Source organism: Echinops telfairi, unplaced genomic scaffold, assembly GCF_000313985.2.
Source record: "Echinops telfairi isolate 266 unplaced genomic scaffold, ASM31398v2 ScPeMD7_1;HRSCAF=3_0, whole genome shotgun sequence".
NCBI lineage: Eukaryota > Metazoa > Chordata > Mammalia > Afrosoricida > Tenrecidae > Echinops > Echinops telfairi.
The window spans coordinates 30,106,241-30,128,570 of NW_022103896.1; the positions used below are offsets into that span (position 1 = coordinate 30,106,241).

At 39.5% G+C, this 22,330-nt stretch overlaps 1 protein-coding gene across 1 annotated transcript in view; it reads right to left on the bottom strand.

Annotated features, from left to right (window-relative positions):
* Positions 1 to 12,392: 12,392 nt before the first annotated feature.
* Positions 12,393 to 22,330, bottom strand: part of TRHR (thyrotropin releasing hormone receptor) — a 38,480-nt gene continuing 28,542 nt past the window's right edge. The window contains exon 2 of the mRNA XM_004697431.3: positions 12,393 to 14,557. Within this exon, the coding sequence (XP_004697488.1) occupies positions 14,150 to 14,557 (408 nt within the window). The 3' untranslated portion in view covers positions 12,393 to 14,149. The remainder of the gene's footprint in view (positions 14,558 to 22,330) is intronic.

Here is a 22,330-nt window from a genome sequence, read left to right on the forward strand (position 1 = left end):
GAATATTTCTTTTTGTGGCAGATCAAAGTCTGATTCTTCTATGAGCATCGTTAGGTTTATGACTTCCCCAGCTGTTGTGTTTTGCTTTTCTTGTTTTCTTGTTGAGGGTATTGAGGTATGTTGCTGTCTGCGTATCATTTTGTAAGAACTTAGAGCCATGTTCCTGGGAGACCAAGGGCCCCTTAGCTCTTTCTCTGTGTGACTGGTATGAGTGTTTTTGATGACTCCTTGTGGCCTACAATGTCGGTGGGTCAGTCAGCCTGCTATGTAGGCAAGGTGCTGCAGTGACTCAGTGACCAGTGGCAGTGGGAGGTCTTATGGCGGGAGCTGAGGCAGGTATGCCACTGGGCCAGGTTGGGGCAGGCCTGCTACACCTGCACGGGTTTGATTTGGACTGTCTGACCACAATTTGAAGCCTTTTAAAGACTCTGTGGAGCCCAAAACTGGTATAGCCAGATTTTGGCTTGGGGGTGGCTATCAGAACCTGTTATCTTTTCCTGCTTTGTTTTGTTAAAATACTAGGTTGTGCTCTGTGCATTAGAGTTCTGGCTGTCTTGTTATGTTAATGTTATGCTAATGGACAGAGTTCTGGCAGCTCACATTCAAAGTTACACAAAGGAACAGAGCCTGGAATCGAAAGCATTAAAAAATTATTTTTCCCTTTTTATACTGGGCTTGTGCAGTACTCTGGGTGTGCTGAACTGTCCCCCCAGGGAAAAGCAATCAATCAAATTTACATGAAGGTGCATAGGCAAAGTGAAGACCCCAAAACAGATGAGGGACTGCATAAAGTGGAATTGATATCAAGGAATTCAAGAAGAAAGTAAATGTTTTTGAAAATTATGATGGCAGAAATTGTACAACTATGCTTGATCTAATGAAACATGGATTGTAATTATATATGTAAGTACTACTAATAAAATGTTGAAAAAAGAAAAGGCTATTAAAAGGACAAGAAATAAAAGATCACAGTGGATATTAGAAGAGAATCTGAAACTTGCTGCTAATAAAAGAGTGGCTAAGGCCAATGGAAGAAATGATGAAGTCAAAAAGCTGAACAGAAATTTCCAATGGGTAGCTTGAGAAGACAAAGTCAATATTAGAATGAAATGTGCAAAGACCTAGAGCTAGAAAACCAGCGCATGAACTATCTCATCATATCTTAAACTGAAAGAACTCAGGAAAAAGTTTAAGCCTTGAATTGCAATCGTGAAAGTTTCTATGGGCAAAATATTTTATAATACAGGATATATCAAAGGAAGATGGAAAGAATACAGAGACTCACTGTACCAAAAAGAACTAGTTGACATTCCACCATTTCAGGAGGCAGCATATGAACAAGAACCAATTGTACTGATGGAGGAAGGTCAGCTGAACTGAAGGCATTAGCCAAAATCAAGGCTCCAGGAATTGATGGACTACCCATTGAAATGTTTCCACAAGTTGATGACACACTGGAAGCACTTACTTCTCTATGCCAGGACATTTGCAGAAAGCTACTTGGCCAACTGACTGGAAGATATTTATATTTATACCCATTTCAAAGACAGGTGACACAACAGAATGCTCAGATGATAGAATAATATCATTGATATTGCATGCAAGTCCACTTTTCCTGAAGACCATTCGATACCAGTTCTAGTAGTAGATTGACGGGGATCTGCCGGAGATTCAGTCTGGATTCAAATGAGGAGGTAGAACAAGGAATATCCTTGCTGATGCCAGATGGATCTTGGCACAAAGCAGAGAATAGCAGAAAGATGTTTATTTCTGCTCCATTGACAATGGAAAGGCATTAGATTGGGTAGATACTAAGAAACTATGGATAACCTGGAGAAGAATGGGAATTCTGGAACACTTCATTGGGCTTATGTGAAACTTGTGCATGGATCAAGAGACAGCTGTTTGAACAGAATAAGGGAATACTGCATGGTTTAAAATCAAGAAAGGTATGCTTCGGGGTTGTATCCTCTCATCATATGTATTCAATCTTCATGCTTTGTGAATAATCAGAGATTCTGGATCATATGAAGAAGAATGTGGCATTAATATTGGAGGAAGGCTTTTTAACAACTTTCCATATGCAGATGACACAACCTTGTTTATTGAAAGTGAGGAGGACTTGAAGCACCTGATGATGAAGATCAAGGATTACAGTCTTCAGTATGGATTAAAACTCAATGTAACAAACACCAAAATTCCCACAATGGGATTAAGAGGTAACATCAGAGTAAATGGAGAAAAGCTTGAAGTTGTTAAGGATTTTGTCTTGCTTGGATCCACAATCAATGCTCATGGAAGCAGCAGTTAAAAGATCAAATGATGAATTGCATTGCATTAGGTACCATATATACTCGTGTATAATCTGAGTTTTCCAGCACATTTTTAATGCGGTTTTTGTGGTAAAATTAGGTGCCTCAGCTGATATTCAGGTCAGTTTATTCTCCAGCATATGCTGGTGGAGTTCAATGCCTTTGGGGCATACATCAGCATTGCTAAAATAACTTTGTAACATTTCTAGAACAAGGTCAAGGAACCAAGTCAGAGGGCCAGTGAGAGCCATACTTACAGGTAAGGATGATGTGTTAGTCTGGATTGACTAACGAAACAAATTGATGGACATGCATATGTGTGTAAGGGAGATCTTTATGTAAAAGAGAGTGATTGTATATTGAGAAAACATCCCAGCCCAGTCCAGATCAAGCCCATAAGTCTGATATTAGCCCATGTATCTGATATGTCTATAAATTCCTCTTCAGACTCATGCAGCCATGCAATAATGCCGAATGCAGGGAGATCACAGGCCAGTGGGTGGAAAGTCTTGTGGATCCAGTGGTCATGGAAGTATCTCTGTGCTGGTGTGGGTCTTCACATGGCTTCTCCAACTCCCTCTGGCTTCATCAGTGTAGCTTGCCAACAGGAATGTCTTGCAGGAAAATAATGTGTCTGGCTTCCAGTGAGCTATTTATCTCTGTCACGCCTCCAAATAATGTCATCTAGCTGTTACATGATTGGCAGGCTAGATTCTACCCCTTCCTCAAGTTGACAGATTATGTAACTACCACAGATGGTAAGAGTGGTCTTGAGTGAAGACCTGTCTCCTGACCATTGTTGAACCTGACTCAAACCTGTTAACTTCACTAATCACTCCCTGGTGGCATACTGGTTACACATTGGGTGCAAACTGCAAGATCATCTCTTCAAACCCATCTCATCTGTGGGAGGAAGCTGAGGCTTTCTACTCCCACAAAGATTTATAACTTGGGAAATCTACAGAGACAGTTCTACACTATCCTATAGGGTTGCTATGCTTCGGCATTGATTTTTGAGTTTTGAACTTTACTAATAAACCTCATAATAACAAACATCATCTGTGAGTGGCCATTGCATTGTGTGGCTGTTGTATTGGATTATTGATCCCAGCAGAAAGAAGTGAAGAATGCCTGGGGAGGGATTGTTGGTGTCACAATTGGTAAAGATTGGAAACAGGGGCATATCTAACCTCCATCTCATAGGAATCAGCTTTAGGGGAAGATGGAGCTTAATTTTTCTTCCCATTCATGAATTTAGAAGTCAAATCAAGCTGCAATGTCATTTTCACATCTGCCACAATAGTTGAAGATATGAGCCACATTGTGTGGTAGTTACATAATTTCATGTCAGCTTGAAATGTAGGGGTGGAGTTTAGCCTGTCAATCAGGTCACAGCCCGATGGTGCCTCCCTATGGGCATGATCTCCTTATAAGGAGGGTCCTGGGAGTCCTCCCTCTCACTCTGCCCTCACCTTCTTGTGTGGAGCCATGCAGAAACTATGCCAGCTCTGTGACGCTGCCACCACCATTGGATCCACACAACTCTGCACCCACTGGCCTGTGATCTTCCTGCTTCTGCATCATTGCATGTGGCTGTGTGAGTCTGAAGAGGGATTTATGGACTAGTATCTGACTTATGAACTAATGTTGGACTTATGACTTGAACTAGACTGGGCTGGGATGTCTTCTTGATATACAATTACACTCCTTAATATAAAAATATTTCTTATACATATATGAGTGTGATAGGTAGGTTTATTGTGCCAACCTAGACAATAGGAACATCTGGAATTAATCAGGTCACATTTGATTGGAGGGCAAAGAGATACATGGCTCTGCAAGGTCCGCCTCCCTCTCTCTTGCTCTCTGGTGATTGAAGCGTTCTGGGGCATGCTGCTCCTTTAGCTACACTACCTGTGGGCCAGGCCATCCCATAGATTGTGTCACTAGAGCAGTGGTTCTCAACCTTCCTAATGCCATGACCCTTTAATACAGTTTCTCATGTTGTGGTGACCCCCAAACATAAACTTATTTTCATTGCTACTTCATAACTGTAATTTTGCTACTGTTATGAATCGGGTGACCCCTTTGAAAGGGTCGTTCGACCCACAAAGGGGTTGCGACCCACAGGTTGAGAACCGCTGCACTAGAGCTCGAGGCTCCCTCAAGACCTGCTTCACTGCGCTGCTGGTGCTAACTTCGGTTGAGCTAGAGGCTTGTGGATCCTGTTGCCTTGAATTGCTTCCATTCTATATCCCATCTGGGCCTGCTTCACTAAGATCCTGAGCTGCTATGTTGGTGGCCCACCCTGATGCTTGCTGCCAGTGGGCAGACTCTGTTTACCTTGCCCACGGGAGGATTCTGCTGTCTGCTTCCTTGACCCTGGACCCAGAAGCCCACGTGAGTTGAAGGACTTCCAGTGTATTAACTGTGTCATGGAATTGAGTTGAACTGAGCCCTCTGTACTGCTGTGTGCACTAATTAGCTGTTATATTCCTTCTCTTGCTGTATAAACCTGTCCTCTTATATCTCTATAAAATCATAAATATCCTGTGCTTGTTTCTCTAGAGAACCCTGCCTAACACAATGAGTGTCTCTGGATTTGTTTCTCTAGTCAACCTGACTTAAAACATATGGTATTTAAGTTTGTAGTGTGGAGTCCTTGTTGAAACATTATAATTGTCAATGCTGAATTTTCGAATCAAAGACAATTCATGTCCTTTTCTTTGGACTTTAAAAATATCAAAGATACATAATATATTTTCGTTGATGAATAAATGTGTGCATAAAATATAAAATGAAAAAATCTGTGGTTGTTGAAAATATCTTGATATTTTTCAACTACTAATAGCATATTCACAACTTTGCAAAAATATTGTACTTATGCTGGTTTCAAGAATTTTACCAAAATATCAGAGTGTGCTGTGGTTCAATATTTCTGATTTTTTGAGACATTGGATATCACATTATTTGATACTTTTATAATGTCTCTATGTGTGAAAGTGTGTGTACATAGGGTCTGGTTGGTGTGTGTGTTTGCTTGGACTAAAATGAGACTTTTAAATTATACTGTTCCCAATAAACTATGAAGCTAACCGGCTAACTGAGTGAAGTGTGTGTCATTCAAGAAGCTTCTTGGAGAAAAATTCTCTGTTGTACCTGAATTATGTTCTATAGCCATGAACATTGTTAATCATTTTGAAAATGGAGTTGGCCTAGTTTTCACACTTAGCTAATTAAAAAACCAAACAAACCTGTCTTAGAGCCAAATTTGAAGGCTTATGGAGGCAGATAGTGTTGGGGGTAAAAAACTGCTTTTGCCTTGAGGTATATAAAAGCACCCTCACTTATCTGCTGAACACTAAATGCGTCAAACAATTTTATTTTATTTGGATTCTTCAAGTGTACAAGAAGGAGGTCATTAAAGCAAAGGTTGACATGTATTTAAGCAAGTATTTCCTTTCACATGCCAAAATGAACTTTATGGAGCTTAGTCTGCCTACTAGATCAGCAGCCTGGGGTACTTGTCCAACAACAGGAGTCCACACAGAGCTATAATATTGTCCTGTTTGGGAGAAAGATGAGACTGTATGCTTCTGCAGAGACTTACAGCCTGAGAAGCCCTGTGGAGAAGTTCTAATCTACCCTATAGTGTTGTTAGGAGTCGGGAACAACTCACTGGTAGTGGAGGAGTTATCCTGATATTCTGATTTTACTGGTGGTAGCAAATTTGAAAGAACTAGTTGCTTTCTTTAGTCAATCACTGATAAACTGGGCTGGTTTTGGAAGCATATAGTGTTGTCTACAGTCTTGTCTAAGGTCCATTTGTGTTTATCTACCTTTAATTATTTTATTTTTCCCCAATAAACTTTGTTTCTAAGCTCTCAATCTATATCAAATTTATTTGGAGCCTCAACAATAACAGATCAATTTGCTATACAATGACATGTAAATATTTACATTTATTCTACTATTATTGAAAAGAAAGAAAGGCATTTGATACAACCTCAAACCCTGTTGCCCAATACTCAATTGATCTGTTTAATCCTCATGTTTTTTGCCTTTTATAACATCACCGCTAAATGGACTCCTTAATATATCAGTGAAGTAATGGATTTGAAGACCTGGTCATATTTGTTCCAATGCAGATGAATTTATTATTAAAATGGAAGACATCGATCTGTGTATTATCATAGATCAAGTGATGTAGGGTCAAACACTGGAAATGAAATAACTTGGGAGAAAAAGAGAACTAAAGAGCCAGATGTCTCAGTTCGATGCTTTATTGTTCACAATGCACATATTGGAACAGACCACAGTTTCCTACTGCAGAGAACACAATACTGCACTTTCTTCAAGAGGTTTTGTCCTGCAAGGACACAATGGTCGTGTCCCAAATGATGAAGTGAGTTAGTGTACAACTGTCTAAATGCGATAGAAGAAGCCAAGCTTTCAGAAGGACACTATAAGCTACACGCAGGTTAACAAGATTGTCACAGGTAGTCTGAAGCTTATCACTACATTATTATCAGTTTCATATTTAATGTTAATGCTCATGAAGGGCCTAGATCCTTGACCTTTCTATTTAACATAATTGGATAAATCTACATTTGTTAAGATTCTTGAAATATATACAAGTGGAAAAATATTGTTTCACATATAGTGACAATATAATGTTGAAATACACACACACACATACACAGAGGAGCCCTGGTGCCACTGTAGATTGTATGTTGGTTTGCTAACTTCAAGGTCAGCAGTTCAAACTCACCAGCTGCTATGGGGGAGAAAGAAGAGACTGTCTTCTCCCATAAAGGTTTACAGTTTCAAAAACCCTGTACAGGGTTGCAATGAGTCTGAATCAACAGGTTAGCAGTAGGTAAATCTACATCTCTCTCTCTCTATATATATATATATATTTCACTGAGAAAATTAAAATGATAAGAACACTTAGAATTATAACTCTTCTCAGAGAAATAATATATTATTTTTCTATAGATAAATCAAATTCACATCGTTTAGAAAATAAGCACAGGTTCCACATATATTTTTGCTTCATATTCTTGTGTAGGAGTGATTATTTCCTTATCTGACATAAGTACATGTAGGTCCGAACTGCCTTTATTGGGAGTGTTCTTGGTGGCAGCAAAATTTAAAGAACGAGTTGCCTTGCTCAATCAATCTCTGATAAACTGGATTACTTTTGGAAATGTATCCTCTTGACCTACGGTTTGTTTACTCCTCTTATTTTCCCCCAGTGATTTTTCTATTTCTAAACTCTCACACTAAATCAGACACATCCTTCAAAGAACCCTTACCTGCTCTACAAAGCCCTCCTTAACAACTCTGGAACTCACCGAGGCTGCCTTTAGATCGGAGAACACACTGAAGTCTGAAGCCAGATAATTTGGCTTCCAACCACATACTCTGGTTTTCTTACAGGTTTTTTGGTCACTAAATTGGTAGAGCCAATGTTTTAGCCTTCTTTATTTTTCATTATTAATTAGCTGATAGAAGTGAAAATGTTACTGAAACATGATACATATGTAAGGGGTAATTTTGACCACCACCCTGCACACTGAAAGCAATGCTTTTTAGTGAGCTGGGATAACTGTTTAAAAAAACAAGTGAAAGGAATAGAAAATTAGTGATCTTTCTGTGAGACTACATCTATATGAACATTCTAGACAATCTAAGAATGTAATCCTTTAGTTTGGCATTTATTGATTTATTCATTCATTGAACAGACACTTAGGAATATTATTCACATTTGGGTCATCTGTAAAGTATAAATACGTATCTCCGAGACTTACTTTTAAAGAGTATTCCTTTTGATTGTTTATTAACTATTATATGATAAATAAGAGCCTCAAAGACTATGTGGAGCATTAGGGCTCTGTGGTTTTCAAGGTACAATTAGAAGCCTCCAGGGCTCAACATTGCCAAATGGAGGATAAACTTCCTGGTTATTCTGTGGTATACCAAAGCGAACATGGTTTATTCTTCCTGGCTAGGTAGCCAAGAACTTGGCATCCTTATTGGGGCATTTGTGCCATTTCAGGGATACCGAGACCATTCATACTCACGTTTGAATTCAGACTTCCTATTTGTGAAGGTTTATTCTGCCATGTTGTATATGTTTTTCTCTTCTGAAAAGGCTCTATCTTCCTCTCTCTCAACCTTTTAAGATTCTTGGCAAAGTTCAACACGACTCTTTTATGGCAAGTCAAAGTCACCCCCAAGTGCAAGAAGTGAATTCATTATTTCTGAAGCATCTGCCCCTTCAAGTCTCTGATAGATTTCAGGATCTCTCAGTAACCCCATTAATCTCCCTCATTCTTTTTCCTAACAATTTTCAAAGTGCTTCCATTTCCATGATGCCGGTTGAGGGCCCATGGTATGAACTTGATCCAGACCCTCCTTGGTGAGGTCATCCATGCATTCACTATACAAAGTTACTGTTTGTTAGCAATATAATATTTTTCTTGTTGGACCTAGATTTGATGGTTGTGACAATATGCAGTACTGACAATGGGTAGTCCATTTATTTCACTCGCTCCACATATAATTTCCAAAATTCCAATCCATTATTTTCTACTGGACCTAACCATGAATGTGCTTGATGTAGGAGAATATAAAAACAGACATGTCGACTTTGTGTACAAACATTTATAATCACTCTTGGCAAAAGACCTTGTGTAAGGTTTAAAATAAAAACTATAAAGGATGAGTTTATATCAGTGTAGTCTATTTGGTGCTAACCAGCTCAGTAATAAACCGTGCCCTATGGGATTTGTTGCTAAGTGATTTGAGATTATTTAGAGCAGTGGTTCTCAACCTTCCTAAAGCCGCCACCCTTTAATATGGTTCCTCATGTTGTGGTGACCGCCAACCATAAAATTATTTTTGTTGCTACTTCATAACTATAGTTTTGCTACTGTTATGAATCGAGTGACCCCGGTGAAAGGATCATTGACTGATTTAGAGCAAACAAACGGATATAAAAATATTAAAAACCAAACTGTTACATTGTCTTTTTTTGGGGGGGTTGGGGGTTGTCATTGGATTGTGAATGCCTTAAGAATAGGAAAATCCTTTCATTTCTCAAACACATTTTGTGCAGCAGCTTTGCACACATTAGGTATTCTTTTATTGGCTTCCACCTGAAACCTTTGTAATCCAAACTGATAACCTTGTTTTGTGTGAAAAAAGTCACACTGAGCTGTTCAAACCCATGCATGATTCTTACCAGGTGGATGGGGACGGAAGTGAAATAGCAATACTAGTTGAATCGTTTTTACATAATTTGAAAATGATTTGATGACAACCAAGATTTCCAGAACAACATATTTCCTTATATATACATATACTGGAAAGAAAACCTATATTTTTATTTAAAGATGTTCATGTTCATTTCTAGTCGAGTGAAGTTAATTGAATTTTTCTGTTCTGAGAAAAGCGATGCTTGTAGAAATATAAAAGTTCATGGGAGAAGAGGGGAAGGAGAAAATAAACACCAATACAGAATTCTGTTAGATTTCTGTATGCCTATTACTCTTAAATTTATATTCACTTAGCCAAGTCTTGTTTTTAATGGCTAGTTGTTCTAGGAATATAAAAATAAATAAAGAACAAATTGTTAGATATTTTAATGGTCACCCCCACCCCTTAGGATAAGCTCTGATTCCAAATATTTTGAGAATTTTTTTCTTCGACTACTTTAGTTGCTCTCACTCACTGCTGGTTTCTGTAATGCAAATACAGACATGTCAACCCTTCTGCAGGTGGAGTTGAGAGGCACACGTAATGGTGGATGCAATACATGCAGAGCTCACAGATTCACAGATCCTGGCATAGACAATTAAAAGTTCCTTTCAGCTCTTTCAGGTCTCCTCCCCCCACCTAAATTCCTTTTTTGGGTAATGCCTACTGAGCTAGCATAGTTTAGAATAATACAACTCTTTCATCATTTGAGAATAGACCAAAACTTGGCTAAAACATAATGCCCTTATTATTGCAATATATTTTTCTGAAAAAAGACTTCAAACATTCATATAAAACTTGTTTACACTAAAGTAAGTTTGATGCCACAGTTTTGATTTTATCAGTTGTTGCTCAAATGAGTCATGTGGTTTGGCCCGTTGTTAATGGGTGTAGGTCTGGCACTGACGCTGTCAAAGAATGAAGAAGATAGAGTTTTGCACCCGCCCCCCCAATTCTCTTGAGCATTTGGAATATTTGTCTCAGAATTTATTCTCAAGAAATATACTCAGGATACTAAACCTTTCTTAAGAAAAACATTAGGTTTGCTGGTTTTATTCATGATCCGTGCCTTCTGCCTCATTACCTCAGGGCAAGACCTAACCAAAGACACCAGCAATTAATAAAACTAGAAGGTAATAAAATAACTCAAGGAATTTTATTAAGAGATACCCTTATTACATTAATTTGCTCCACAAGAAAAGTTTTAATCTACCTCCTGATTTTTCATTTGATAACATATTAAGTTTTGATTATTTGTGGGACTAGTTTATGATTTAGTATAGTGTGATCGACAATATTTAAAAAAGTTATATCCCTTCTGTGTAAACCTAAATGTCTATTGGAGATTTCAGGGGAGCATTTAATTTTATAATGGCATTTGCTTAGGGTTGAAACAGTATGAACTGTCTTCTTTCAAATTTCCCAGGTGGTTCAAAACTAAAAGATTATTCACAGATAATGTTTTAAAAATTAAAATGAAAAATCTAAGCCCACATATTAAATTTCAAAAAGTGGGAAGTGTATTTTCTTCTGTGTAAATTATGTAACAATAAATGTAATATTTTTCAGCCTCTGCAATATATGGTTTCTATTAATTGGGCCACTAGGTGGAAGGAATTGTAATCAGGATGTTGGCTTAAAGCAAGAATAAACTGGGGGTGGGGGAAGTATTTTCTCCATTCCAGAGGAGCTTACACAATTTAGGGGAGCAGCTTTCATCCTGCATCTCTGATCTTATTAAAATAGAAATCATAGATATAGTGACATGTAGTGAATACAACATTGACCACATCAGACTCAGTTCTTGTCTATTAGGTCTGCTATGCATTCCTTTGTCTAATGACATTTCTGAATACCCCAACCACTTTTGTTAAGCAACTTGGCACATGTGTGTTGCCTTTAGAGTCCCTGGGTGGTGTGAATGGTTAATGTCATCAATGGTTAACTGGCTTCTGGGCTCTGGTCTACCTAGAAGTAGTAGCTCTAGAGAAAACACTAAGGCTCAACTTCCAAAAGAGTAAGCCATTGAAATCTTGTGGGTCACAGCTCTGCTCTGAAACACTCAGGGTTGTCATGAGTCGGAGTGCATTCGAAGGCAATTGCTTTGGTGGTGTTTTGTATGTGCTTGCTTGATCTGGGGTGGGTGCACTCTGGGGCTCTCTTAAAGGATTCCAAGTAAAGTCAAACCCAGGAGGAAAAGTCAGTTACCATAGATTGCTAAGTATCACATGCATAGCCCTTTAGGGCACATCCTATAAATATTTGTTTGCCTTTGTTTACTGCTACAGTGATGGGATAAAAACGTCCACTTGGAGTCAATGAGGCCGTATTTCACAACATCATACTTCTGATGACAGTTTCCATGAAGCAGTCGCTTAAACAGAAGTTCTAACATAGAGCGATGTGTAGGCATGCCTCCAGGATATTGAGGGCTCGGTTCCAGACCACTGTACTAAAGCAAACACCATGATAAAGTGAGCCACACAGATTTTGAGGTTCCCCCAGAGCATAGAAAAAAGACAGTTTTACTATCATGTAGTCTATTATGTAGGCTGTTGTAGTTAGGGGTCATCAAGTCTTCTCTGGCCCACAGTAACTCTATGCACAATAGAATGAAACACTGCACGCTCCTGCGCCATCCTCACAATTGTTCTTATGCATTGATGCGGCCATGGTGTCAATCCATCTTCTTGAGGGCCTTCCTCTTTTGCACCACCCCTCCACTTAACCAAACATGATGTCCCTCTCCAGGGACTGGTCTCTCTTGACAATATGTCCAAAGTGTGTAAGATGAAGGCATACCATCCTTGTCTCTAGGGAGTTCTCTGGCCTTACTTCCTCCAGTACAGATCGGTTTGTCTTTTCTGCAGGCCATGGTACTTTCAGTAGCATCTTGGAAAAGTGAGATTGTGTGAGGACTGTCAAAATGCAACACACAAACAGGAAGTGAGTGCCTGATGTTGGAAAAATGGGGCCAATAGACTTATGTGGTGCAGATTTACCATAAAAACATCAATTTGTTTTTCAAAAGTGCAATATCTACAATGGACAATAAAGAGCTGTACAATAAAGTGAAGTTTGTCTGGATTATTTATTGAGATGAGGGGAAGAGTAAATATTACTAGTAATTCATCTTCAGGAAAAAAAATACCTGAAACATAGAGATGAAACTGGGTAGAGGAAATGATAGCCAACAGGGCATTTAAAGGTGCCTAGCACTGTTTGATCCAGGGATTAACGATGAAGTATTACAAAATCGTCGACTAGGACAATTTATATACTGGGAGAGGCTCAATGACCAATCTCAGCAGGCGAGTGATTTAAAAGAAATAAAGGTTAAGAACTGAAACAATGTCCTGGGCAGATTCAATTTCACACCTCTCTAATAAACACTGCGAGCAGGTCTAGGCCAGGACTCAAAAGAAGAAATCCCGATGCTATCAGGAACTTGGTTTAACGCCATTGGGGAAAAAAAAAAAAGCCAGCAGAGATTTTGCAGAGACTTCAAATCTGAAAACAAACTATCACTAACCTTGGGCATGGATGGGAAGAACCGATAATGACAAGCACGGCAGGACAGAAAGACAATTGCAGCCAACTTAAAATCCATAAGCTGCAATGCTCTCGGGCAGGGCTGCACCCGGAGGGCCATCAGCCAGCCTGGGCTTTCCTGGAGTGCAACTGAGCTGTACTGACTGTTTCAGACGGTAAAGCAGGGAGGAGTCACCCGACAAGGTTCAGCAGTTCATGCACAAGAATGTTCAAAAAGGATTTTCTTCCTTAAATGTTTCAGAGAGAAAGTAAAACCTGCTTTTAACTATCTAGTCATGTCTTAGCAGTTGCTTTCCAATATTGCCTGGTATTTTTGTGTGTTCAGTTATTAACCATTACTTCTACTGTCCTACTTATCAGTGAAGAGGCTCAAAGAGTTGATAGAAGCTGGATTTATCTAAAAATCACATCTAATTTTGGATAGCTTTGAAATTCGCTTTGTATTAAAGTTGAATGATGAGCTTCCTCATAATTTTATAAATAAACATGACATTTGGTGCTGTGTTTTAATACGGTAAACTAGAAACTCATTCTCAGCAAGGAACCGTTCTCCGCATTTCCCCCATCGTCTCGGATAGTCACGAAATAGTCCGTACTTTCTTAAAAGAAACATTAAATACGAACATTTGAAAATCTGCATGCTGCCAAAACTATCAAATGTTGACATATGCTTTGAGGGAAGAAACCAGTTCTTTGAAAAAGTTGTAAGTTATGTAAAATCATGCTTAGCTTTGATATAAATTGCACAGCCTCAGAAAATACGGTGGACGTTTCAATTTAAATGGAAAGGGCTTTACTTTGATTTGTTTGGGCTGCTGTCTAGAGCTGAGCCACTTTGCCTGTAAGAAGGAATAGCGGAAACATTCCGATGTGTTGAAGGAGTTAAGGCCAAGACTTGCTAGAACCATGGCAAAGACATTTTCTGCTGTCTTCACATCCAATTATTGGCCATTGCCTCTCTTTTGTTGAGAACAACACACGTTCCGATTTACTCCGAGGTCCATTTTCTCCTAATTCGTAAGTCAACTTTGACTAAAGGTGGCCTCCGAAGCCAAGCAGGTGTCATCGAAAGACACCTTTGTGGCAGACAGGTAAGAGTCAGAGACGGTGAGGTCATCCAGCTCGGTGCTGAAATGGTCGGACTCCTTGATGACGCTGTAATTCAGGGCGACGCTGTAATTCGGGGGCTTCTCGGTGGGCTTCTGTTTGCAGTCGCAGAGCTTTCTGAAGGCCGCACGGAACTTCTGCGACATGAGGTTATAAATCACTGGGTTGATGGCACTGTTGAGGTAAATGCAAATTCTGCAAAAGAGCAAGAACCAATTTTCCTGGAAAGGACTGGAGAGAAAGGAGTTGACGACCACAAGGGTCCTGTAGGGCATCCATAAAAGGGCAAAGAGAATCACAACCACTGCCAGCATCTTAGTGACCTATGGTGGAAGAGAGAGAAAAAAGATGAGAACACAACAAAATCCTCCAAGCCGTCAGTGCCCTAGACGTCGTCCGAGACCAAGGCTTAATGCAGGCCGTTACTTGAAAGGTTTACGTGGCTACCGGGACAGGGAGACAAGATGAAACTCTACAATGAGGGGTGCCACCGTGAGGGTGGCCACCGTCAGCGAGTGGAGCGCACGGAATGCACTTCAGAATTGTCTGTCTGCAGGCAGAGGGGCTGAGGGACTTATTCTCTGGATGCTATCTTCCATTTGTCGATGGTACTTTACACGATGGTACTTTACACGACCAATCTCCCAGCATGCTGCTGCTCTAGAATTCCTGAGAGACAGTAGATCCCTGATGGGATATGATCTCTATCCAATCACTGTCCATTCCAGTCGTGGTGCCTTAAATAAGAAAGTTACTAAGAAGGTGTGACCCAGGGAAGCCAGCGGGTCTACACTAAGCTTTAGAAAACCTGGTTAATTTTTTAGTTAATTTGCATGTGGCCCTGAGAAACTGTAACTAACTATTCCCAAATGTCAACTGTAAAAGTGATCCAATATTGTTCCTTCAAATGATCTCAAACAACAAACCCACAAGATGTTACTTAACATCTGCTATGTGTTACACATAGGTCATGTTTACATAACTTAAAAGCTCTACTAAATAGGTATTTGTGTTAGTTAGATGATTTTGTGTCAATTTGAATTTTTATGACCAATTTGAATTTTTATGACAGTATAAGGATGGAAGCCAACCTGCCAATCAGGTCCGAGTCTGATGATGCCTCCATGTGGGTGTGACCTCCCAGAAGAAACTGGGAACCTCCCCCTCTCTCTGCCCCTCCACCTTCCTGCCTTTTGGAACTCTGCCTGCCTCCAGGGCAGCCCCATGGGGCTGCCTGATCCCGGGAGCTGTACGGTGCCCTGCCATGTTTCCACCAACCTTGGGTCCACTTGACTCTGTACCCAAAGGCCTGTGAGCTTTCTGCTTCCTGCTTCATTTTTCGGGCATTACAGCTGTATGAGTCAGAAGGATTTATAGACTAGCAGCAGATTTATAGATTTTAGTTAGACTGGGCTAGGATGCTTTCTAGATTTATAATTTCTTGATATGAAGCTCTTTCTTATACATATATTAGTGTCACTGGATTAGTTTCTCAAGACTTCCTGTCCCAACAGAGTATTATAACCTCTAATCCACACAGTGGAAAACTCAGTGGAAAAGTACTTCTAATAGGTAAGTACTTTGTTAGAAGCTGCAGAATATTCTAGCTGGGATTGGAATAGAACATGGCCCAAATCCCAAGTGTTTGCTTTTTCCACTGAACAACTTTGTTGTGGAGCAAAGGGAGGGAGAGGACAGAGAAAACAAATTCCAAAATTTTATGCATATTTCAGCAATGTACACGATGGAGGAAGTACATGTCTAAGACTGCCCGGGGACAAGACTATCCATGGGCATCATTTAGTAGCTTCTGTCACTCCCCTGACTGCTTACCAAGATGCTGGCGGCTGGCCTGAATTCGCAAGTTGGATCATCTGAGTTTGAGTCCATAATTGGCTTTATTACCTTAATGAAGCCATTCTATTTCACCTGTACCTCCATTTTCACATTGGAAAGCCTGCCTGATCGTATTATCTCATTACTTCATGAGGCTATTGAGAAAATCGCATCAAACAATGAATGTGATGGGACTTTGAGATTTTAAAATACTACTTTAAAGACATTACTTTTTTTTTATATCAGTGACAATATAAAGAGACCATGATATTTCAACAGTCTGAAAGCTGTATTCCCCTAAAGCCGGGATTGCTTTAGGTGGAGCGATAACAACTGATTGTTTTTCTCTGAGAGCAAGACTTTAGACATTTTGAAACATTTTCCCTTTGTCTCCAGTCTTCCACTGTTTGAGAGAGTTCAGTTCCCTTAGTTTAGACTTTTAAAGTATTCTTCACTTGAAAAGTACTTAAATTAAAATGAACGGTCTCTTCCTCCATCCTAATCTCCTAGCTGTTTCATTCAAGCCTCCAAAGGCATTATCCCGACATTAGGGCTTTGTGTAAAAATAAAGATGCTGCATTTAGACTCCTGCTCTATCATTAGCATCTACAAGTGCCAACCTTGTACTTAATCCTGGTAATGAGCTTTATTTTGGTTCCCTGTGTGAGAGAGTGTGCTTTCCTCCCCAGCACTCTGAGTCTTCTGCCCTTGACCATACCTCTTCTCCTTCAGCTAAGAACTTCACATGGACCCTCTAATGTTGTGTAAGAGATAATGCTACCTTCTTGCTGCTATTCCTTCTGATTTAATAGTAATTATTTGCCTCTTTGTCTGGTTCTCCAAATGTCAACTTGTCTAAGATTTATCATCAGGCACACACAGCCCTTATCTGTCTGTCTTTGGACCACCCCTATGCCACCTAGGAATCATCCCCCTACTCTCAAGCTACTGGGCTCCCTCTGCTTCCAGAACTTTGCATTAGTGTTCGTGTGCTCTCTCTTCCAAGAATGTGACCCAGATCCCAGCCTTCCCTTGTCTACCTCATTCACGATGCACTTCTCTTCCAACTCAGTGTGTGTATGAGGGCAACACTCTGTATTTTGCTGGCTGGATTACAGAAGTGGTTCAGTCGGAAACACAGTTTTCATACCAGCTGATCAAATACCAGGGAAGACATTCCAGAGATTCAGACTTCTTTTAGATACAGGAACGGTCTGGTCAGCCAAGAGGTTAACTGAAGCTCAATTTTTCCTAAGCAGACCTTCAGGTTAGGAGGATGTATTTTCTTTGTTCCTAGGAAGCCAAAGACTCAATTCACTGAAAAACATTCTGAGTTTTGGGAAGCACTAGGATCATCAGCATCTTTATTACCATCATCATCATCATCATCGACATTACCACTGCCTTTGCTCTCTGCCTGCTACTCTTGATTTTTTGGCACAGCTCTCTCCTTCACCCTTAACAACAGCCTCCTCCTCTCTGCCAAGGACAAAGCACTCTACATTTGAATCCTTGGCTTGATTTGGGAACAGATTGCTGCCACTATCACTTTTGAGCACTTTATGATTGGCCTAGTAATTCAACAGGTGCTATGTAAATATTGTCTAATAATGCTTATAATAGCCCTATAAATAGGTAATATTCTTTCTATTTTACATAGGAAGAAATTGTGGTTGAGATATTCACCTAAGCACACATGAATAATAAGTAACCGAGTCATGATTTAAATCTAAGTCTATGTAAGCCAAAGCTCAGATAGTTTCCCTTTATATTTTAACCTCTCTACAAAAGTCTTTAATATTTTCAGTGATGAGATCGCTACTGTATTAACCCCATGTGGTCATCAAATAATTTTATGCCTCATAACTTCAAACCCAATACATGAACTGCTTCTAAATTTCAGAAAGATTGAAATTTATTCACTTCACATTTTACTCTACCGTAATCAGATGAGACATTTAATCTACCTTCAGTAGCCACCTACCCCTTTTCATTTGAAGTCAGTGAGGGGAGCAGCATTTCATTGTCCTTTAAAGAAGAACAGCTTGACTGTCCTTTGTGCTCCCACAGTCTCTCTACATACTTTGTCATCACTCCGCAAACATCTTACTGCAGGGAGCTGGTCGGTGAGTTTCTCCAGACAGGCCTACTCTTCCTATTCCCATCTTCCGGGATTCAGCACCATTTGTGAAACAAGGTAACCCTGAGGAAAAGTTGGATATATTCAACCACGGCAAGAACCACCTCAAAAAGTATAATCAACATTTCTCCTGGCCCTAGGACTCCTAAGAGGGGGCTTCAAAATCATACAAAAATGGAATAGAAAGATAGTGGAATTTTCTCACAAACGATTTGAAGTCCCAAGTATGTATTGTGAGAAAATCTTTGTAAGCATTTTATTTAATTAAAAAAATTAAAATATGTTAAAACTTTACAGATGGAGATCAGGTTAACTATCAAAATGAATCTTTTGATAAATGTGGCCTTTTTTGCTTCAAATATTTTAAAAAATTAAGGATGGGTGAATGAAAATATAATAATGTTTCTAAGACTGATCAAGAAGAAAATAGGGCTCCAATAGGAGAATAGAGACTATTGTTTTATTTTTCTCTTAATTATTTCTGGTTAATTTCAAATATATCTGAGTGGTTTTAACAAATTCTTAAAATATTCGTAAAGTTTCACTGTTGCCATAGCTCAGATTTTAACAACACAAGGGAACATTTCTGAAGGTCATTGTTGAAATTTAATTTTTGTTGTTATTCTTTTTCCCAAATGAAGTGATACAACTGTCAGCTTGAAAAAAATCCTTTATGCATTTGAGTCAAGATCTTCTGACTCTTGGTTTAGTTATCTTTCTAGATAACTGCAAAACCCACAGTCTACAGTGAGCTGAAGACTTCGCATTGCTGTCAGTAATGTGTGTGAAATATTTGGAAGGGATAGTGCTGTTGCTAGCAATTCTTGAGCGCTTTGGGTCCATTTGTGGTTTTCCACCCTCCACTTGGTGTGCGTTACTTCTAGAAAGTACTGCTTAGGGGAAAAGGTTGTCATAACAAGTCAGGTGGGAATCCTTCAGGCCAATCTCTATTCTGGGAAACAAAAAAAATAAGACATTAAATGAAAAAGTCCCCAAATGAAGAAAACAATAAAAGCATCTATATTGCAATCTTCAGGTCAATGAATAGCATGACAATTTACTAGCTTCCATTTATATGGATCTGGGAATATTTTGATTAATGATCAGAATCAGTCTATTTGTCAGCCCAGAAAGACATGAAAATTTGATCGACACCTCCATTCCCTAAGGAATTCTTATATTTGGATTTAGTTAGAATTCTTGTACTGATGATGGGTTAAAGATTGTACCATGCAACAGATATCAAATCATGATGGTATGAAAAGCCACCAGAACCTTTCCCAAGAATATCTTCTATACAATTCAGGAAAAAAGGATGTGTGAGGACAGGGGTCACTATCATCTGGACACTCTTCCTTTGGAAATAAGTCTGTGGTATCAGCTTGCTAAATCCTTCTGTGACTTCGTAACAAAATGTGGTAGGCATAGAAGACAGCAAAAGCGTGCTGCAGTTCTAAGGAACTTGGGCGAATCTCATGACCCCTGCCTGAACTACGTTCACTCAGAATAGGAAATGTAAAAGTGGAACAACACTTAAAGGTATTTAGAGCTCTAACATTTTAAGAAAATAAAATGTACGTGCTACTAATGGAAATAAAGGTGGGGAAATCTGCAAAAGACCTTCTTTTTGTGTGAGTGAGAAAAGGAACGCTGTCACATGGAGGCTGGGATATGCCTGACACAGCATGGTGTTTTCAGTGGACTCGTTGACCTGTGAAAGCTGGACAACGAGTCAGGAGGGCCAGAGACGCATCGGTGATGCCTTTAAATGTTGATGCTGGTGAAGAACGCTGCTGGCCCGTGGACTGCCAGAAGAAGGAGCACGGCGGTCTTGGAAGAAATACAGCCAGAATACTCCTTAGACGCAAATACTGCCTGACCGACTATGTAATCCGTAGGGCCTACTCCTGGAGAAAGACATCATGCTTGGTAGAGCAAAAGGTCGGAGTCAAACAGGAAGACCCCCAAGGAGCTGCCTCCATGAACACAAGCAGTCATGCCTGTGAGGGTGGTGTGGGAGCTGCCCGTGACGTGCTCTGTGTGTTGCACGCTGGAACCAAAGAGAGGGCACTAACTGCCAAGAGCAGCAACAAGGATAACAAAACATTCAGGTGCGGTGGTGACCATGCCCACTTAATTGGCATTTGATAGGTGAGGGTTATGGGGTCAGCAATGATGAAACCATGGAACATGGAAATATATGTCCCTCAAGGTACTGATTAAACATAAGATTTTGTTCCTAATCACAGTGATTATCAGTCATCATCTTCATTGCCACATTTACAGAGACAATGCACTTTCCTGGGGTGCTGAAGATGTTGCTGAGATCATTCTAATTTCCTGTATGTAACAAAGATCATGGTACAGCTCTGGACCTGGAATCCTGGCTTCTTGAGTTACTATTTTTTTCAAGTTCATTAAAACAAAAGTGTTGAAGAAGTGATGTTATAAAGAAGGACATTGGTTTGAGGACACAGCGAAGTAACAACTTTAAATGAAATATTCTTAAAAACAATCTGAAGAGATTTTTTTAAGCAATTGTCAAGGAAAAAAAAACACACCTTATTTAATAAAAAGGTACTGGGTCTATTCAAATATTTAACTGCCATTCAGTGGCAGAATATCTAAATTTCTGGGCACTTCTTTAGCCCTAAAAAGACAAAGCCTCATACCAGGGGAGGATGGTCACATCACTTGTACTTGAGGAAAATTTCATGCTTTTACAATGAGGAATTTCAAGGGCATCACAGTAAACATTTTAAGAAAAAATTTTGAATGGGCTCTTTATCAATTCTGGGTCTCATATTATAAAAAGTAAAAGCTCTATTTTGTGGCTTTAAGAACAAAATAAATCTGCAACAAATAATTTTATCACATTTTTATTGCAGGTAATGTTGGGAGGAATCTTTACCTGTGTACCTGTCATGTAATAAATGTCCAATGCACAGTTGAGTTATGATTAAGCAAGACTTGTTTTTCACAATGTTAAAATATGACAGTGGTGTTGTGCTTGAATTTAGGGTCCTGTAAATCGGCCAAAGGCTCTCCTTCTTATTCTTCTCCTGGCTGGACTATTTCCGTTTTCAAATGTATACTTCCTTCTGGAAACCTTGTCTTTGTTAATGAATCAAAAACCATTAGCCTTTAATATTCTAATGCCTTTTTAAAAATGGTAACAATATGTTCTGAGTTTGGACTCTGTCCATGTTCTTCGGCATTGCTACATATTCACAGTGTTCTGTAACTCAGGATATTTTGCTCTCAGTCTGGTCTTGGCAAAGTGATCAATGACCCTTTATATCTTGTTACAGTAATTGAACCAATTGAAGGATAAACTTAATAATTAAATAAATCTGAATGGAGTCAGTGACTGTCCTGATTAGGAGCTCTGGGAATTTCCTCTTGCAGATTGCTCTGCTATGTTTCGACTTGGTCCGTGACGGGACACACAGTTTTAAATGAACAGTTATAATCAATGTAGGGGGCTCATTTCATGGAGCGAGATCACCGGTAAGGTTTAAAAATTAAATGATGGAGCCTGGAAAGCTCTTGGAACCAACTTGACATCAGTTAAATGGCAATGGAAGTGAATAAAACTGGAGTGATGATTCATGGTGGTGAGATTATAGAGTGCTGTATTATGCATTATGGATTACTTACAGATTTTACCAGGGAGTCTAGTGTACAAGTTCTTGACTCTGTCTGTCAAGTGCTGAATCTAAATGTCTCATTCAGAATAGCCATTCTGGCAAGACGTTCACATTTTTTTTTTGCCTCTACCTGATTAAAATGTCCATAAAAATATTCGTGGAAAAAAATATTCGTGGAGATCCACCCCAGAGAAACTCTGCTTGTATTTAGTAATGGTTGGGAAAGAGAAAGACTTAGGGGAAATAATGGTGAGGTAGGATATTGACTATAAATTTCTAAGTATGGCTTATACAATGAAATGATTTTCTTTTTAAAAAAATTCTAGGGGTTGCTAAGGAAAGCAGAGCTGTTTCCTGACAAGACACTTGGGAGACAGAGCAATGGACTACCCGTCTAACTCGCAGTGGGGGTTCTGCATGGGCCAGCAGAGCCCTGTGTTCACACTGCTTTGGGAAGGTAGCAGTTGGAG